The sequence below is a fragment of the Hypanus sabinus genome, chromosome 4 (genome assembly GCF_030144855.1).
Source record: "Hypanus sabinus isolate sHypSab1 chromosome 4, sHypSab1.hap1, whole genome shotgun sequence".
Taxonomy (NCBI): domain Eukaryota; kingdom Metazoa; phylum Chordata; class Chondrichthyes; order Myliobatiformes; family Dasyatidae; genus Hypanus; species Hypanus sabinus.
The window spans coordinates 74,408,090-74,427,794 of record NC_082709.1 but is presented as its reverse complement, the minus strand read 5'-3'; the positions used below and the strand labels follow the sequence as shown (position 1 = coordinate 74,427,794).

The 19,705-nt window shown below is 45.0% G+C and overlaps 1 protein-coding gene and 1 non-coding gene across 3 annotated transcripts in view; both read right to left on the bottom strand.

Moving 5' to 3' along the window:
* lss (lanosterol synthase (2,3-oxidosqualene-lanosterol cyclase)) overlaps positions 1 to 19,705 on the bottom strand; it is a 122,243-nt gene that overhangs the window by 33,859 nt on the left and 68,679 nt on the right. For both annotated transcript variants that reach the window (XM_059967423.1, XM_059967422.1), the window contains 2 exons: positions 18,823 to 18,894; positions 12,171 to 12,221 (listed from right to left, as the gene is read on the bottom strand). In XM_059967423.1, coding sequence (XP_059823406.1) covers positions 12,171 to 12,221; positions 18,823 to 18,894 — 123 coding nt within the window. The remainder of the gene's footprint in view (positions 1 to 12,170; positions 12,222 to 18,822; positions 18,895 to 19,705) is intronic.
* Positions 1,338 to 1,501, bottom strand: LOC132393611 (U1 spliceosomal RNA). Its single transcript, XR_009512002.1, has one exon. It is a non-coding gene; the product is annotated as a U1 spliceosomal RNA (small nuclear RNA).

The window sequence follows — 19,705 nt, the reverse complement described above, 5'->3', positions numbered from 1 at the left end:
ACAGAAGGATGGTCTGACGGAACATGGAGTTAAATGTGTTGAAAGAATAAGTAAATTTAGGAAGGACAACAAAATTCTAGGGGCATATAGCCTGATGGGAGTTCGGGGAGCTGGGTTAAGCACAATAGGCAGCAATTCAAACAGAGAGGAGAAATGGGCTAAAAATTCTAAATCTGAATGCACAAAGTGTCAGAAATAAGGCAGATGAGCTTGAAGCCCAGATGTGAATGGGTAACTATGATGTTGTTCGGATAACGGAGACATGGCTGCAGGGAGATCAGACCTGGGAAATGAATGTACAAGGGTATATATGCTATCGTAGGGACAGAAATGTGGGCAGAGGGGGTGGGGTGGCCCTGTTGGTGAGGAATGAGATTCAGTCCTTTGCAAGGGGGGGGGACATAGGGTCAGGAGAAGTAAAGTCTGTGTGGATAGAACTGAGGAACAGTAAGGGCAAAAGGACCCAAATGGGTGTTGTCTACAAGCCACCAAACAGTAGATGGATATTGGGTGCAAGTTGAATAGGGAGTTAACATTGGCATGTGACAAAGGTAATGTCGCAGTAGTTATGGGGGATTTTGACATGCAGGTGAACTGGGAGAATCAGGTTGGTGCTGAACCACAGGATAGGGAGTTTGTAGAGTGCCTACGGGATGCATTCTTGGAACAGCTTGTACGAGAGCCGACCAGGGACAAGACTATTCTGGATTTAGTGTTATGTAATGAACAGGATTTGATAAGCGATCTTGCAGTAAAGGAGCCATTAGGAAGTAGTGACAATAATATGATAAGTTTTTATCTGCAATTTGAGAAGGATAAGGGCAGCTCGGAGGTGTCAGTGTTGCAGTTGAACAAGGGAAACTATGGAGCCATGAGGGAGGAGCTGGCCAAAGTTAACTGGATGGATATCCTAGCAGAAAAGTCAGTGGAATAGCAATGGCAGGTATTCTTGGGAATAATGCACAAGGTGCAAAATCAATTCATCCCCCAGAGAAGGAAGGATTCAAAGGGGGGAAAGGGGCCACAGTGGTTGACAAAGGAAGTCAGAGATTGCATAGCATTTAAAAAAAGGAAGTATGACAGAGCTAAGGTGAGTGGGAGGACCGATGATTGGGAAGTTTTTAAGGAACAACAGAACTTAACTAAGAAGGCAATACAGGGAGAAAAAATGAGGTACGAATACAAGCTAGCCAGGAATATAAAGGAAGATAGCAAAAGCTTTTTTTGGTATGTGAAGAGAAAGAAGATAGTTAAGAACAATGTTGGGCCCTTGAAGAATGAATTGGGTGATATTGTTATGGGAAACAGAGAAATGGCAGAAGAATTTTTATTTTTTTTTTAAACGAGCGCGAACGCAGTCCCCCACTACCACAAATTTTGCAGTCGAGTATCCCGCATTTGGGGAAATCGCAGGCGTCAGCACACCCGAAGTGCAATGGGATAGCCTCGTCCTGGGAGAACCGCCTTCATGATCACGGTCTCTCCCCTGCCAGGTAAGTATAACAGAAGAATTTAATGAGTACTTTAGATCTGTTTTCACTAAGGAAGACACAAGTGATCTCCCAGATGTATGGATGGGCCAAGGACATAGGGTAACAGAAGAAATGAAGCAGATTGACATTAGGAAGGAAATGGTGATGAGAAGACTGATGGGACTGAAGGCTGACAAATCCCCAGGTCCAGATGGTCTGCATCCGAGGATACTAAAGGAGGTGGCCCTGGAAATTGCGGATGCATTGGTAATCATTCTCCAATGTTCCTTAGATTCAGGATCAGTTCCTAAGGATTGGAGAATTGCTAATGTTATCCCACTTTTTAAGAAAGGAGGGAGGGAGAAAACAGAGAACTATTGACCTGTCAGCCTGACATTGGTGGTGGGGAAGATGCTAGAGTCCATTATTAAGGATGAAATAGTGGCATATCTAGATAGGATTGGGCCGAGCCAGCATGGATTTACCAAGGGTAAATCATGCTTGACTAATCTGTTGGGAGTTTTTCGAGGATGTAACCAGGAAGTTAGACGGGGGAGATCCAGTGGATGCAGTGTACCTCGATTTTCAGAAGGCATTTGATAAGGTCCCACATAGAAGATTGGTGGGTAAAATCAAAGCTCAGGGCATCGGGGGGAAGACATTGACATGGATAGAAAACTGGTTGGCAGATAGAAAGCAAAGGGTAGCGGTGAATGGGTGTTTCTCGGAATGGCAGGTGGTGACTAGTGGGGTGCCACAGGGCTCGGTATTGGGACCACAGCTGTTTACAACTTACATCAACGATTTAGATGAAGGCATTGAGAATAACATCTGCAAATTTGCTGATGATACTAAGCTGGGTGGCAGTGTGACGTGATGAGGATGTTAGGAGAATTCAGGGTGACTTGGATAGGCTGGGTGAGTGGGCAGATACTTGGCAGATGACGTTTAATGTGAATAAGTGTGAGGTTATCCACTTTGGGAGTAAGAACAGGAAGGCAGATTATTATCTGAACAGTGTAGAGTTAGGTAAGGGAGAAATACAAAGAGATCTAGGAGTCCTTGTTCATCAGCCACTGAAGGTGAATGAGCAAGTGCAGCAGGCAGTGAAGAAGGCTAATGGAATGTTGGCCTTTATTACAAAGGGAATTGAGTACAAGAGCAAGGAAATCCTCTTGCATTTGTACAGAGCCCTGGTGAGACCACACCTGGAGTATTGTGTACAGTTTTGGTCTCCAGGGTTAAGGAAGGACATCCTGGCTATAGAGGAAGTGCAGCGTAGATTCACGAGGTTAATTCCTGGGATGTCTGGACTGTCTAACGCAGAGAGGTTAGAGGGACTGGGCTTGTACACGCTGGAATTAAGGAGATTGAGAGGGGATCTGATTGAAACATGTAAGATTATTAAGGGATTGGACAAGATAGAGGCAGGAAATATGTTCCAGATGCTGGGAGAGTCCAGTGCCAGAGGGCATGGTTTGAGAATAAGGGGTAGGTCATTTAGGACAGATTTCAGGAAAAACTTCTTCTCCCAGAGAGTTGTGGGGGTCTGGAATGCACTGCCTCAGAAGGTAGTGGAGGCCAATTCTCTGGATGCTTTCAAGAAGGAGCTAGATAGGTTTCTTATGGATAGGGGAATCAAGGGATATGGGGACAAGGCAGGAACCGGGTATTGATAGTAGATGATCAGCCATGATCTCAAAATGACGGTGCAGGCTCAAAGGGCCGAATGGTCTACTTCTGCACCTATTGTCTATTGTCATTTCACAAACCCAGCAGGCCCAGCTGTATCCCCCACAGCTCCTACAGAGAACCATCACGTTCTTTCACATTCCCAGCAGACTCAGCTGTATCCCCTCACACCTCCTACAGAGAACCATCATATTATTTCACATTCCCAGCAGACCTAGCTGTATCCCCTCACATCTCCTACAGAGAACAAACATGTTCTTTCACATTCCCAGCAGGCCTCAGTACCTTCCTGGATGAGATCTCACCAATCACATGACACCCTTTCCTCAGCTCCACATCTCACGATGTGGTTAGCCCTTCCCTCACGTTGCACTCTTTTCAAATACTAACCTTTTCTTTAAAGGCTCGTGTTCTGGCTATCCCGCATCATTTTGGACGCAGACTGCAGCTTGATGGTTTCGCCATTCTTCATAACGACAGGGCAGCTCTGTCTTTTCAAGGCAGAGGCGGACTCATCGTGGCTCACAGACCTGGCTGTTCCATCTCAGTCCTGCTCACCCGACCAGGGACACTTTGTCAAATGTCATTCTTTTTATCCGCCGAGGGAATCATTGGCCGTCATCCTGGTAGAGGTGTACATTCCACCTCAGGCCAGTGTCAAGCAGGCAGTGGACGAGCTGAGCAAAGAAATCAGCAAGCCCCCCCCTCCCATTGCCACACTTTGGAAAGTCTAGTCATTTCAGATTCAGTTTATGCAGTTAAAAAACGAGACAACGTTCCTCCAGAATGATATCACAAAAACACATTTGGCCTGTACGCTGGAAACAGAAGTACAGCCGAGACCAAGGAACACAGCACCAGTGGTGAAGACAAAGGAGGTACGGGCAAGGGAGGTGGAGGAGCACTTACAGGGCTGCTTTGAGTCAGACGACTGGACAATATTCAGAGATTCATCTTTGAGCCTGAATGAATATTCCAGTTGTCACCAACTTCATCAAAACCTGTGTGGATGAGTGTGTAACTTCAGGAACGAACCCAGATCAAAAGCCACTGATGAACCAGGAGATTCTAAGTCTGCTGAGGGCTGGATTTGGTAACCCAGAACTACACAAGTAGTCCAGGAATGACCTACCAAATGCTAACTTAAGAGCAAAAAAAACCAATTCCGATTGAGGCCAGAGATGCACGTCAACCCTGGCAGAGTTTGCAGGTTGTTACTTCCTACAAAGCAACACCTAACATCATGAATGGCTGTGATGTTTCACTCCCACATAAGCTCGATGCCTCTGAAAGGGAGAGTAAAACTATACTTCTGCAAATCCCTGTAGCATCTGGTGATCTTGTGATTTCTGTCTCCGAGGCTGACGTCAGAACGACCCTCAAGAGGGTGAACCCTCTCAGGGGATTAGCCCTGATGGTGTTCTAGACACCTGTGCCAACCAACTGGCAGGATTCAAACTGTTCAGTCAGAGTTTCCCACCTGCTTCAAGAGGGTGGCAGCGCCCAAGAAGCACAGGGCGAGATGCCTCAATGACGACTGCCCAGTGGCACTCACATCTACCGTAATGAAGTGCAGTGAGAGGCAGTTCACGGCTAGGATCAACTCCAGCTCAAGCAAGGACCTGGATCTGCTGTTATTTGCCGATCACCACAGTAGGTTTACAGTGGGTACAATCTCACTGGTTCTCCACTCAGCCTTGGATCACCAGGACGATAGTAACACTTACTATTGATAGCATCATCAAAACCCCTGTTCTCATCACAAGCTCCAGAACCTGGACCTCTGTACCTCCCTCTCCAATTGGATCCTCCACTTCCTCACCAGGAGACAACAGTCTGTGTGAATTGGATATAACATCTCCACCTCATTGACAATCAACACTGGTGCACCTCGACCGCTGCTCTACTCCCTGCACCCACGGCTGTGTGGCCAGGCACAGCTCAAATGCCACCTATAAATTTGCCAACGACACAACTATTGTTGGCAGAATTTCAGATGGGGGCGAGGAGGCGTACAAGAGCAAAATGGATCGGCTGGTTGAGTGATGTCACCAGCAAGACCAAGGAACTGATTGTGGACTTCAGGGAAGGCAAGTCGAAGGAACACACACCAGTCCTCATCAAGGGATCAGAAGTGGAAAGAGCGAGCAGTGTCAAGTTCCTGGGTGTCAACAGGATCTATACTGGGCCCAACATATCGATGCAACTACAAAGAAGGCACAACAGTGGCTGTATTTCATTAGGAGTTGTACGACACCAAAGACTCTAACACATTTCTGCAGGTGTACCGAGGAGAGCATTCTATCTGGATGCATCGCCACCCGGAATGGAGGGGCCACTGCACTGGATCGGTAAAAGCTCAGTCAGCTCCGTCAAGGTGTCCCAGCAACCAGGACACCTCATAAAGGCGGCACCCCCTTCACCCAGGGTGTGCCCTCCTCTCATTTCTCCCATCAAGGTGGTGGTACAGGAGCCCAGAGAGACAAACTCAATTCTTCCTCAGTATTTTCTTCCTCTACTTTTGCACAATTTATTTAATTTTCTTATATATACTTATTGTAATTTATAGTTTTAATGATTATGTATTGCAAGGAGCCAAACCACAGATCTGAATACTAATTTCTCTTCACTCCCTGCCTGATTCTATGATGCCTTCAGCCATCACTCTGACATCCTTATCCACCAGTGACAGCCACAGAGTTCTACACCACTTAATATGCCTTTGGGTCGATACATCCCAAGTCCCACTGTTGCTTCCTACAGTGTGGCAACCAGAACGACTTCCCAGTTTTTTTTTAATACTTAATGCCCTGACTGGTGAGGGTATGCTAACTGTACACCTATCCACTTGTCTGGGCACTTTCAGGGAGAAGGGACGTGCACTGGAAGACCCATCTGTGCATTAGGGTTGTTAAGAGTCGTGTCTTTGATTGAATACGTTCATCAACCAGGTGACCTCGATATGCAACACCTCCTCACACTTGTCTGGATTAAGCTTCTTCTGCCATTTCCAACAGATCTAGGATAGTACCATACTGGAACAGGGCCATTGGCCCACACTGTAGTGCCAAGGCAATTAAATTAGTAATCAAAAGGCCAATTCAATAGACAAGTGTTCAGCTCGCTGCTTACAAGTTTTACTCGTCTCTGCATTGAACTGAGGCTGCAGCCTGCAACTAACGGGCTCCGGAAGCAGCTACAGTGATCAACTGGCTTCGGACTCACTTTTGTGAACTTCAGTTCTGAATGCTATTTGCTTACTTCTGGACTTCTCTAATGCCTTTAACACCATCCAGCCCAGGATCTTAAGGCACAAACTAACAAAGATGGGAGTAGACTCACACATGGTGGCTTGGATAACGGACTACTTGACAGACAGACCTCAGTATGTGAGGTTGGGAGACTGTTGAATTTCCCCTTGGGGATGAATAAAGTATCTATCTATCTATCTACTTTTATTGTTTGCACGATTTGTCTTTTTCTCCCCTGCACATTGGGTCTTTTTTATTGAGTTCTATTGGGTTTCTTTGTTTCGTGGCTGCCTGTGAGGAGGTGAATCTCAAGGTTGTGTAATGCATACATACGTCGATAAGAAATGTACTCTGAACTTTGAAATGGTCAACTAAATTAAATTAATCCCTCTGCCTCCACGATGTCCATATCCCTCACATTCATGTGCCCATCTAAACATCTCTTAAAAGCCTCTAATGTATCAGCCTCCACCACCATCTCAAGCAGTGCATTCCCGACACCCCCAATCTCCCTCACATCTCCTTTAAAATTAGCTCCTCTCACATCTGGGAGACAGGAACTATACCCAGTCGCATTCTTTGACAACCTTCCTCACTCTCCACAACTCCAGCAATTCTTGAGTCATCTGCAAACTTCCTCTTACATTCCCATTCAAAAGTCACAAGGACGAATGGAGACGTGAGGAACGTGCAGATGCTGGAATCTGGAGCAGCAACCAATCTGCTGGAAGAACGCGGCACTCTGAGTAGCATCGTTCGTTCTCCCTGTGACCGCGTGGGATTCCTTCCGCTTCTCCGGTTTCCCCCACGTTCCAAAGACATTCAGTTGGGGTTAGACAGTTGCTGGAGCCGGAAGCGTGGCAACGTCTGCAGGCTGCCCCCAGAACAATCCTCGGACTGTGTTGCCTGTATGTTTTGATGTACACGTGACAAATAAAGCTAATCTTTTTCGTTTTCTTTATCCCTATACCCATCCAAATGAAATTGTACCCACCTCTACCACTTCCTCTGGCAGCTGATTCTATACAAAAAGTTAACAAATTTCACAACATATGCCAGTGATACTAAGTCCAATTCTGATTCCCACCGACATGAGGAGAAAAATTGTCCCTTTAAATCTCTGCCCTCTAGAGTTGGACTCCTACCCTGAGAAAAAGACTGATTGTCCCCCTTAACTATTGCCCTGATTGATTGTATAAACCTCTGCAAGTTCACTAATTTCTCAAAAATCTTTCCCAGTAACGGAATACTTGATATAGGCCTATAGTTATCCAGTATTATCATGGTTTAGCTTTTTAAGCAGGCGTTTGACAACCGCAATTTTGAAAGCAACTGGAAAAACGCCAACTTGAAAGGGAGAGTTGATCATTTTTCTAGCAAAATTGAAAACACTATTAAAAGAGTTCTTATGAAGTGTCATAGTGATAGTATTGAGACCACAAGTAGATGGTTTACCTTTTGTTACAATCTTACAGAGTTCTGAATCAGAAATACTTGTAAAGTTGCTTTCTTTTTACTAAGTTGGCTGTAGAGGTTACCAGTATCTGTAGCTATACTTTCCTTAATGGAAGTAATTTCCTTAATAAGAAATATTGTGAACGGTTGGGGCAGGTTCAACAGTCAGTTTATAGTTGAGAACAATATTCTTGAATCATCACTATTCTCTGTAATAATCTTGGAAAAATGGGCTCTTTTTGCTGAGCATACAGGAGCATGAAAGGAGGCAAGTTTTTCCTCAGACATATTATGTTTGATTTCCAGCCCAGTTTTCCCTCCTTTTTCTCTCTGCTACTCTGCACAATCTCTTGAACTCTCGGACAGAATTGTTTAACCATAGCAACGAGTTACTAATTGATTTCTTTTTAACCCTAAGTGAGGCCGCTGTGTCAAATTATTGTTGAAAGAATCAATCATTTCATTTACTGAACTGTTTAGGTCACATGGGCCAGATAAACTAGCCAGCTCAGAGAATTTTAAATTGCGTGGCAGCATTAAAAAAAGTGTTTTTTTTAAACTATAACTTCTTTTGTGGCCTTGGTTATGGGCAGGAGGGCATCAAACAGTATAGAAAAAATGATCAGAGATGGTGTTATCAGACGGAGAGATATTGATAATATTTAACCCTTTTGCCATTTCCAAGTCAATGGGTGGGTAAGATGTAGGCTGCCTAGTAAGATCATGAATTCAGCTGCCACAGAGTTCACATTTCAGCGATCATTAATAAGAAAACTGAAACCAGCAGCAATGACAATCCTGTCACCGTTCAATATAATGGAATCATTATCTGCAATATAATAGAGAAGAATTCTGAGAATTCCGAGGGAATGCAGACATTGGATTATGGCAATAAGCAATAACACAGAGCACAGGATCCGTACCACTGATGTTAAACACATGCACCTCAAAACTTAAAAAATTGTTGATAGACAGTAGATTGCACCTAAAATGCTCTTTTGAACAGGGTGGCAAGCCCAGCACCCAGGGGCGTATCTATGGACAATAGCGCCTAGGGCAAGCACTGAAATTGCGCCCCTGTCCAAACATCTGACACCCAACTTTGAGATAACTTTAACATAATATCAGCTCAAAAATACAAGTCAAGCTCGTTAATCTTTTAATTAACAAATTATGGCACTACATGAAATTATAACTGCATGTTCCTTGCTTTCACTGATGCAAATTGGTCTATGATGTGATCAAAGTCAGTTTTTTCGGTTTCTTCTCTTTCTACACTCAGCAGAGCAAGATCACAGAGTCTGCCCTGACCCATGGAGGCTCTCAGACATGGAAGTATTGGTTTTAACTTGCTGAATGATCTCTCACAGCTGGCGATGGAAACTGCGATGGTTAGCATTATCTGAATAGCAATGCAAAGATTGGAGAAGATGCTCTCATCTCCATACTGAACAATAAATTCAAGAAACTCTTTCAGGTCTTGATATTTTCATATTGACCCGCCTTGATAGCAACATTCTGCAATCCAAAGCCAGGTTCTGAGTAGCAAGGAATTTTATGCAGTGAAGGATTCTCATCAAGATATCACGCCACTTCTGCTTTTCCCTCTCAATCTGTGACTGAAATACTGCGACAACAACTCCTCTGTTTCCAGCTAAATTTCTTTCCACTGTGTGAAGCATTCCCAATGATTCTTGGCATTTTCATGAACACTAACCCTTTCGGGTGCTTTCCACTGGTTGAATCCAGTTTCCTGCTCCAATGAGGGTTGATGGTCTGACCGGGAATAGAGAAGACAACAGATACAAAATGCAGACTTTTCAAGAAGGGGAATAGACCAGCCATGAGCAAGTCACTTCCTCACCACGACCATTTCCCAATTTCCTCTTGAACCACATTTTGTTCATTGAGTGGTTATTTGTTGGTAGGAACGGCCTCTCACTGTTCAGGAAATACTTCAAACCCAGTTTTATTATTTCTGTTCTCAACGCATCAGGCAGAATTGCTTTTCCGGTATCCTTGTTGAACTTCATAAGTCCAACGTCATGCTGTTCGATCACTTCTGGTATGACAGTTCGAGGCTCTTTGACACCATCCAGTTCACTAGGTTCAGTGTCGTCAGGTCAAATCTCGTCAATAAACTCAACATCACCACCATCATCTTCCCCTCCTGCCACGTCCATGTTTTCTGTGGCAGCCTCACTCTTAATCTCATCATACTTGGATTTATCTGACTAGACTTCCTCCTCGGCTGGTGACGCATTTGTACTTGATCCACCTTTGGATTCTAACAAACTTGTAGCAGGTGCAGGCGACTCCATGGAACGAGTCGAACTACTTGTTCCGGGCTTTTCAAAGAAGGTCATGAAGAACTTGCTCAACTTCTTGGCTTCCTCCACCTCCAACTTTCGTCTCTTCTGTCCTTCAGCTCCACTTTCCTTGTTCTTCGTGAAGAAACTCTTCATGGTCTTCTTACACAATGCTCTGAAATAAGGCCATCCCAGTGCTTCTCACCATGATAATCAAAGACAGATCATACATCTATCCGAGGATGGCTTGCCTGACTGTAATAGAAACTGCTCAGTGGCGCCCAGACTCGTGCCACACCTGCCATACCTTAGATACACCACTGCCACCACCTCAGCAACTGGGCCTTGGCACGCTTACACTGTCACAGTCCCTGTGAATCTTCTCCACCACCTCTGTGGAAGCTGCAGTAAGTTAAGGGTTAATATGATGCCCAGGCAAAGATAGTTTGCCAATAGTGTGCAGACAATGCAGAGGACAGAGGCCTTTGAAGTGAGACTTTGATGAAGATGATGTCCATTCTGCACAGGAGCAGACTGGAACCATTTGGCTTACTGAGATAAGATAAGGTTTGAAGAAACACACACCAACAAGGGAACAAGTATCATTGGTTGTTTGCAGTTTCTATTGACTTTTAACACTTGCATTGCATGGTAGATCTTGCAAGCAAGGAATTTGAACATACCAGTTGGTCAATATTCATAACTGCTGGTCAATTTTGTATGAAAATCGTATTTTCCTGTTCTGACTTCAGAACAGAGTGGTGACAGGGGCTCTTCTCCTTGTGTACAAGTAAATAAAGTGTGTTTGAGGAACGAGGGTGAGTTTTCAGAGTCCAGTTAATTGGTGATGGCCCCTCCAGCATAATCACATCTTTCCTATATTACAGTGACCAGAAGTGCTCACACGCTCCAGGTGAGGTCTTCCCAACATCTTGTACCGCTGTTACATAACATCCCAATTTGTATTCAGCCACCCGAGCAATGATGGAGGGAAAATTTTGCTCCTGGCTCTGTCCCCACGCCGTGACTTGACCGACTTCCCCAAACTACTGCGTGCCCACTGCTTTGCTCCCTACTCACACCCGCGCCTTCCCTTCCCATCTCTGCACAGCTCTGCCTGTGTGGGTTCCAGCTGTGAATAAATGGATGATCCTGTAAGCTCACGGTCAACTCCAAAGACAGTGCTCTTGCTCAGCCCTCAGTTAGCAGACTTCTGCTGCTAGCTCCAGCAAGCTTTCAAACATCCCCCCACCCCCGAGCTCTCCTCACCACAAGCATTTGGACAATTCCTTACGCAAACGTCTGGCACAATTCAAGCTGTTCCCTGCCTCTGGTACTCTGCCTGCTCAGGGAGAGAGTGTACAATGCAATGAAGGCAAAGTAGAATGTAACAAAGCAATACAGGCCATTCAGCCCATGTTGTGCTGACCTTTTAACCTAGTCTGACATCAATCTAACACTCCCCTCCTATATAACCCTCCATTTTTCTATTAGTCACGAGCATGCCTAAATACCTCCAGTGTATCCGCCCCTGCCACCAGTCTGGGCCACACACCCACCACTCTCTGTGTAAACAAGCATAACTTTGAAGGCAACGTAAAATCGACCACAAAACATAGAAGCAGAATTCAGCCATTTGGCCCATCGTGTTTGCTCCTCCATTTCATCATGACTGATTTATTATCCTGCTCAACCCCATTCTTCTCCTTTCTCCCTGTAACTTTGGAGGCCAACCCAGTGGCTCGGCCTCCAAAGTTGTCTGTGGCATGAATTCCACAGATTCACCACCCTCTGGCTATAGAAACTCCACATCATATTTGTTCTGAAGGGGCTTCCTTGTCTTCTGTAGCTGTGCCCCCTGGTCCTAGCTCCCCCACTATAGGAATCATCCTCACCACATCCACTCTGTCTGTTCTTCATGGCAACTTCACAGCACGAGGGGTACTGAGGAGGAAAAGGAACTCACGGACTGGGAGGTGGAGGCAAGTTACCTTGTTCATCTGACGGTAATACTTGTCATAATCAGGAGGATTGTCCCGGACCTGAAAAGATCAGCACAGTAAATTTAGGAAGGAGGGAAGGAATCCTGGAAATTAATCCCAGAGACAGAAGGGATCAAGCGATCAGGCGGAGGGAAAAGACCAGGAAGGCTGTGAGAACTAGGCTAGGAGAGGGTCTGGACATTGGGTCCTATAGAAAATATCCTATTCGGATGTAACGTGGCTATCGTGTATCGCGTCAACTGCTCTGCCCGAGACCCCGAGCAAACTGCAGAGAGATGGGGATAGCACATCACAGAAACCATGGACTCTGTCTACATTTCAAACTTCAAATTTACTATCAAAGTATGTCACCATATACTGCCCTGAGATTCATTTTCTTGCTGGCATTCACAGTAAAACAAAGAAATACAATAGAATCAGTGAGAATTTGCACACCCCAAAACTGACATCAAAGTGCAAGTAACAATTTGCGCAAACACACACGAGTAAATAAATAATGCTGAGAACATGAGTTGTAGAGTCCTTGAAGGTAAATTCATAGGCTGTGGCATGAATTTAAAGTTTCTCCTCTGCCTTGGGAAAGCAGCCAATGTGATTGAAGACCCCACCCGCCCCGGGCTTTCTCTCTACAAAAGCCTGAAAGCATATGCCACCAGGCTCAAGGACAGCTTCTAACCCACCGTTACTAGACCACTGAAAGGTCCTTGTCAGATAACTTGGGCTCTTTGACTTCAGAGTCTGCTGGAGGAGCTCAGCAGGTCAGGCAGCATCTAGAGAGAGGAATAAGTCGACGTTTCAGGCTGAGACCCTTGATCAGGCCTGACCTGCTGAGTTCCTCCAGCATTGTGTGTGTATTGCTCTGGAGTTCCATCATCTGCAGAGTCTAGTGTTTATGACCTCACTATCTATCTTGTACGGCTTTGCAGATTTCCTACACTGCTCTTTCCTTGTAGCATTAACACTTTAACCTGCAACGTTACTGCCTTCCCTTGTGCTACCTCAAAGCACTTGATGAAAAGATCTGTACGGATGGTATGGAAGTCAGTTTTTCCACTTTGCCTCAGGATATGAGACAATACTAAATCGATTTACACGGAGAGCTTGAAACAGGGCATTGTGGGGAGGGGTGGGGGGATTCAAGAGTTGCAGGCGACTCATGTGTTGGAGAGATTGACGCTGTTTTGGAAAGACAGGAATGGGGTTGAAATCTCTGTGACCTCACCCAGTAAAAAGCGGTACAATGTTATTAATATTTAATTTACTTATGTACAATGTCCTGTGTATGTTACTCAAAATGGCTTCTTTGGTTTGTTACGAGCAGGAATGCTTCTTTGTCGGATAAGTGTTTCTCTTGCCGTTGTTTCACTTTAGAATGGCTGGTATGGTAATTGTATTCATTTGTTAATCAATGGGGAATGTTATTGTGTCTTGTGATGCTGGGAACTTGGGGGAGGGGTTTTCGTGGGTTTTTGGTGTGAGGAGGAGGATGAGGAAGGTGGACGTGTGCTGGACTGCTTGTAAGACCACCGGAGTGGTCCCAGGTGTGACGGCCGGATGGGTCGATTGGTTCGTTGATTGAGCTCCAACGAGTGCACTGAACAGACTGAACTTTGATAAATTGGCGCCTTTTGTTTTTTTGTGTGTGTGTGTGTGTGTGTGTGTGTGTGTGTGTGTGTGTGTGTGTCTATATATATATATTGTATTGCCTACTACTCTTTTAATTTTAGTAAACTCTTTAGAGTGTATTTCATAATGGTATTTGTTGTGGATTTGATACTGTTGGCGGGCGTGAGGCATAAACTCGATTCTCACAGCACCTGCGTGTACGGGAGGTGGGTTGGTGAGTTGCTGGAACTCCGTTTCCCCTAGACCAGGGGTCAGCAACCTTTACCACTGAAAGAGCCACTTGGACCCGTTTCCCACAGAAAAGAAAACACTGGGAGCCGCAAAACCCGTTTGACATTTAAAATGAAATAACACTGCATACAACGTTTTGTTTTGCCTTTATGCTATGTATAAACAAACTATACTGTGTTGCATTTATGAAATTGATGAACTCCTGCAGAGAAAATGAAATTACATTTCTGCATGCCACAAAAACATTTTGAACTCCGAAAAAAAGACGCTGGGTTGAAGGTTACTTTTAAGTAAAATACTCAACGTCTATTTGAGTCCTTCTTGTATTTATGAAAAACGCCAAAATTAAATTTACAGCCAGCAGCAAACCAAAAATAACGTCAGCCAGCTGTCAACCTGAAAAATAAAAGGACTATTTCACTGAACAATGAAATATGAATATACGTAAAATAACAGGCAATTAAAATATTTATCATACTTGGTCAGGTTGACTCACACCTGACAATGCAGTTGTATTCAGTAGGGATGGATCGATGCTTAGGGGAGTGACCGGGAAGGATAATGTGTTTTTTTCCTCTCTGAACTCACAGAAGCGTTTCCCAAACGATGTTTGCATTGCGATGATTGCAGAATGTAAATACTCCGAATTTATCATGTCGTGACCTTGTTTGAACTCTCTCAAATTGGGGAAGTGAGACAATGTGCCTTTCTGTAAATCTCTGGCAAGCACTGTCAACTTGCGCTCGAATGCCAAAACATCCTCCAACATGTGCTGGGCTGTACGTCCTTACCCCTGAAGAGCTGTGTCCAGCGTGTTCAGGTGCGCTGTCATGTCTACCATGAAGTGTAGCTTTTCCAGCCACTCTGGCTGTTCCAGCTCAGGAAAGGTGAGCCCTTTGCTGCCCAGGAAAGTTTTCACTTCTTCCAGACACGCGACAAAGCGTTTCAGCACCTCCCCTCTGGACAGCCAGCAATAAAAACACATTGTAGCGGTGTGCTACACGCAGTCAGTAAACTGCAGTCAAAGATAGCTTTATTCGAACTAAACAGCCTTGCTTTTAAGCCTCCCTCATCCCGCCACCCATGGGCGCGGATGCTGCAAAAGACACGTACTCACAAACACCCGTAGGCTATCTCCCTTAGCCTGAACGCTGGCTAATTGTGAGCCGGTTCAGATGTGTCAGGAAATGGGTCGCCACAACGTCTTATTTAGATTGTACAAGATCACCATAATCTTCAAATTTAGAATTACATTTCAAAAACTAACAAACTAACATAAAATACATTTTAATTAAATACTGACCAATTATTTCCCAAAGCAACAGGGAGCCGCAGCACAGACGTAAAAGAGCCACATGTGGCTCCGGAGCCGCGGGTTGCCGACCCCCGCCCTAGACGTATACCAGCCTTTTGGGTAAGTGTTACACTTACTTAGTGGTACAGCACAGAAACAGGCTCTTTCAGCCCACGAACATCCACGTGACTGATTAATCTACTAACTGGTACGTCTCTGGAAGGTGGGAGGATACCGGAGCAAACTCACGTGGTCACAGGCAGAATGTATAAACTCCTCACAGACAGTGGCGGGAATTGAACCCGGGTCAGTGGTGGGGCGATAGCCTTGCGCTAACCGCCACACCAGCACGTCACCCCAAAACTGGCAGATCACAAAAATCGCGGGGAAGCAAGCACTCGCCAGTCCTCGAGCACCCACTCGGGGGCGCAGAAAGATCAAGTGATGCAAAAGCTCAAAGCAGTGCAGAGGACGTGAATAAATTGGCCACGATGGAGAAGTCTCCAGAAGTCTCTCAGGAGAGCGCTGGGCTGCAAAGACATGTCTGAGTTTGCACACTCCATGAACCTGCTGCTTTTGACAACGTGACCTTAGATCTAGAACATGCAGGTACATGGGGGAGAGGCAGTGAAGAGAAGGGGGCTGACCCATGCATTCTCAAAGTCATCCGAGGCCCAAAGGAAAATCCACAGAGTCAAAGCATCTTTGTGGCTCATGACCAATATTAGGATGTCCGAAAATGGAAAGGTCAATTTGGGCAGCTGGCAGGTCATCAAAGAGGTCAGTTTAACTGGGCGCCAGCATTTCTAACCCACTCCGAAGTCTCCCCTCTGGGATCTGAGCAAATATCTGGTTGCCCTGTCATGGGAGGCTTTGGTGTGGATGTGGAAGCGGTTTGCCAGGAGCCACCTGCGGAGAGGAACAGTCAACACTTCGACATTTTGTGTGCGCTACTCTCGACTTCCAGAATCTCTCGTTTACCAGGATGCTGCCTGGTTTAAAGGGCACGTGCTAGACAAAGTGGTTGGACGGACTTCGACTGTTTTCTCTGAAGTGAAGGAGGCCGAGGAGAGGACTGCAGGTTTATAAAATGAGAGGCAGAGATTGACTAGGCAACTAGCATCTTTCTCCCCAGAGCAAACATATCAAGTTCTAGTGGGCGTGCCTGTAAGGTGAGGGAGCTAAGTTTGAGGGAGATGTGAGGCAGTTTTCATATACTCTACAAAGGAGTGGCAGGGGTGTGGAATGCACTGCCAGGTTTGGTGTCATAGAACACTACAGCACAGAAACAGGCCCTTCAGCCCATTGGGTCTGTGCTGACCTATTATTCTACTTAGTCCCATCGATTTGCTCCTGGACCAGAGCCCGCCCATCATCCCATCCATGAGCTTAACTAAATTTCTCTTAAACGTTGAAATCGAGCTCGCATTCACTCCTTCCGCTGGCAGCTCGCTCCACACTCTCACCGCCCTCCGAGTGAACAAGATCCCCCTCATGTTCCCGTTAAGTATTTCACCTTTCACCCTTAACCCATGACCTCTACTTCTAGTTTCACCCAACTTTGGTTGAAAAAGCTTGCTTGCAGATATCTATACCAATCATAATGGTAAACACCTCTGTCAAGTTTCACTTCATTCTCCATGGTGGAGAAAGCAAATGCAATGGATTCTCAGAGAGGGACTTGACTGAGTTCCCATGAGTTATTTGGTTTGGCACAATATCATGGGCTGAAGGGCTGTTCCTGTGTTACACTACACTCTTAATAGCAAGAACTGACACTGCAATGTAATACTGAAGCTGAAGTAAGATTAGGAGATGTTGAAAACCTTACAGTCACGTACTGTGTGTGGAAAAAGAAACAAAATATTCCACATCAAATGCACTTAAGGCCACTTTCCATTCTGGTTTCCGGCACCATTTTGGATTTGACTTCCAATACTTGGCAGAGTTTTTGATTTTAATACTCAGGCTGGTGTTCAACCAGAGGTTAATATGCCTGGTTGGATGGGTTTAACAATAAAAAAAATTGCACAGCTTTTCAAGAAATCCCTGATCAATTTGCAGTTGTATAAACAGAGTCATCTTCCACTCAGTCACAAAAATATATTTACTGACAGAACATATCGTTTGCTCTTTGTAGGACTCCACTATCCCCCTACATCCATTCTCAACAATCCCCAAAACCCAGGCCATGCTCTCTTCTCACTGCTGCCATTGAGGTGGTACAGCAGCCACACAAGCAGGCTCAGGAACAGATACTACCTCTCAACCATATGGCTCCTGAACCAGAGTGGATAACTTCATCCACCTCAACACATAGCCGATTCCACAACCTACGGACTCGACAACTCCTGTTCTCTGCATTAATTATCTGTTTATTTATTCATTCAGTCTATCCTTTTGCCCATTGGTTGTTTATTGGACTTGGTGTGCTGTTTTTCATGGATTTTATTGTATTTCTTTATTCTAAGTGAACACCTGCAAGAAAATGAATCACAAGGGAGTATATGGTGACATACATGTACTTAGATAATAAACTGACTTTGAGCTACAGAGGAATGACAACTTTTGAAGAAGCTATTGAAATATTTTGGGCCATCCTAACAATACATTAGTCATTAGTAATCAGACATTCTCTCAACAGGGGCAGAAACATTAATTCTGTTTCTCTCCCCACAGTTGCCAACTGACCTGTTGAGTCTATACAACATTCTGTTTCCATTTCAGATTTCCAGCACTAGCATTACTTTCCCTTTATTGGAATCTCACTGAATACAAAAGTGATTCGAAACACAGGTGCCCCAATCTCATAGCGGTTCGTGCAACGCTACTTCAGCTCGGGGCAGAGTTCAGAGTTCAATTCTGGCATTGCCTGGAAGGAGTTCATACACTCTCCTCGTGACTGTGTGGATTTCCTCCGGGTGCTCCGGTTTCCTCCCGCAGTCCAAAGACATACTGGTCAGTAGGTTAATTGGTCACATGGGTGCAGTTGGGCAGTGGGGCTTATTTTCCTGTCATTAGGCTAGGGTTAAATTGGTGGGTTGCTGGGTGGTGTGGCCTGCTTGGCCAGTAAGGCCTATTCCACCCTGCATCTCTAAACAAAATAAAATAAAGCATCAGGTCATAATATTCACTTGAAAGAATGTGGCATCCACCGTTAAAGACTTGTGGTCATCTGGGACATACCCTCTTTGTGTTACTACAGTAGGGGAGGGGATAGCAGAGTCTAAAGACCCACACTGGGCCTCTTCCCCTCTGCCATCGTATTTCCGAAAGGACAATGAACCCATCAACACTACTTCGTTATTTATTTTTGAATTTACCAATTTACTTTTGTAACTGAGTAATTTTCACGTCTTGGTGCCACAAAGCAACAAATTTCATGACATGTCAGTGATAATAAACCAGGTTCCAGTTCTGTAGCCAATGATTGGTTACTTGCAGACAGAATGTAACAATAGTTATTTCACCCTCACCATCAGACATTACCTGTGTGACTTCGAAGTAGGCGTGGGCCTGTTTAAGGCAGTCAGTGAATGCTGGGATATTCTGGGCACCTGCCTGCGTCAAAGAAAATATCACAAGTTATCAAATCACATGCAGAACTGGAAAAACTACATGTATATAGCAGTATGAAGTTGGCCCAGTGAAAGCTAGTTCCTATTGGTCGCTTTCTGGGTCTCCATCTACTTTTGCGTTCCACCTAACAGATCACAATGGGAACTGGCAGTGGGATGTACAGATGCCAAATCCACTACTAAGCTCAGTTTTTGGATGTTCAGCCTTCAGACATCTGAAAGATTTTAGTAAAGATTGAGATTTCATTCAAGGCTTCTTTATTAGTGAATTTGTGATTCACTAGGAAGGGATAAAAATATCAAGAGCACATGACTGCACCCAACTGGATTCCATGATTATCCTGTTAGATAACTAACCCAGAAACCCCCAGACCTGGGAAGGAGCACTCAGAGTTCGGACTCAGTCCAACGTGAGAACACACCACCACGACGGGGGCTGATTTTTGGGTTTACTGTTGGAGGTCATGCAACACTGGGTTTTGATCATCCCAAAATGAGTTGGGGTCAGAGGGCAAAATGTAAAAATCCCAACCCTAATCTGCCCGTGTTCTGGTTAGGCAGACATACGGGGCAGAAGGTGGGCAACAAGTCAGATTATTTTTATTTGTCAAATGTACATCTATAAATATAGTGACATGAATTGTTTGCGTCAGATCAAATCGTCGAGAACTGTGCTAGGCAATCCGCAAGCATCTCCAAGCCTCCAGTACTAATGTAGCATGGCCACAACTCACTAACCCTAACCCGTATGTGGGAGGAGAAGACCCACGCGGTCTCGGAGAGAACGTACAAAC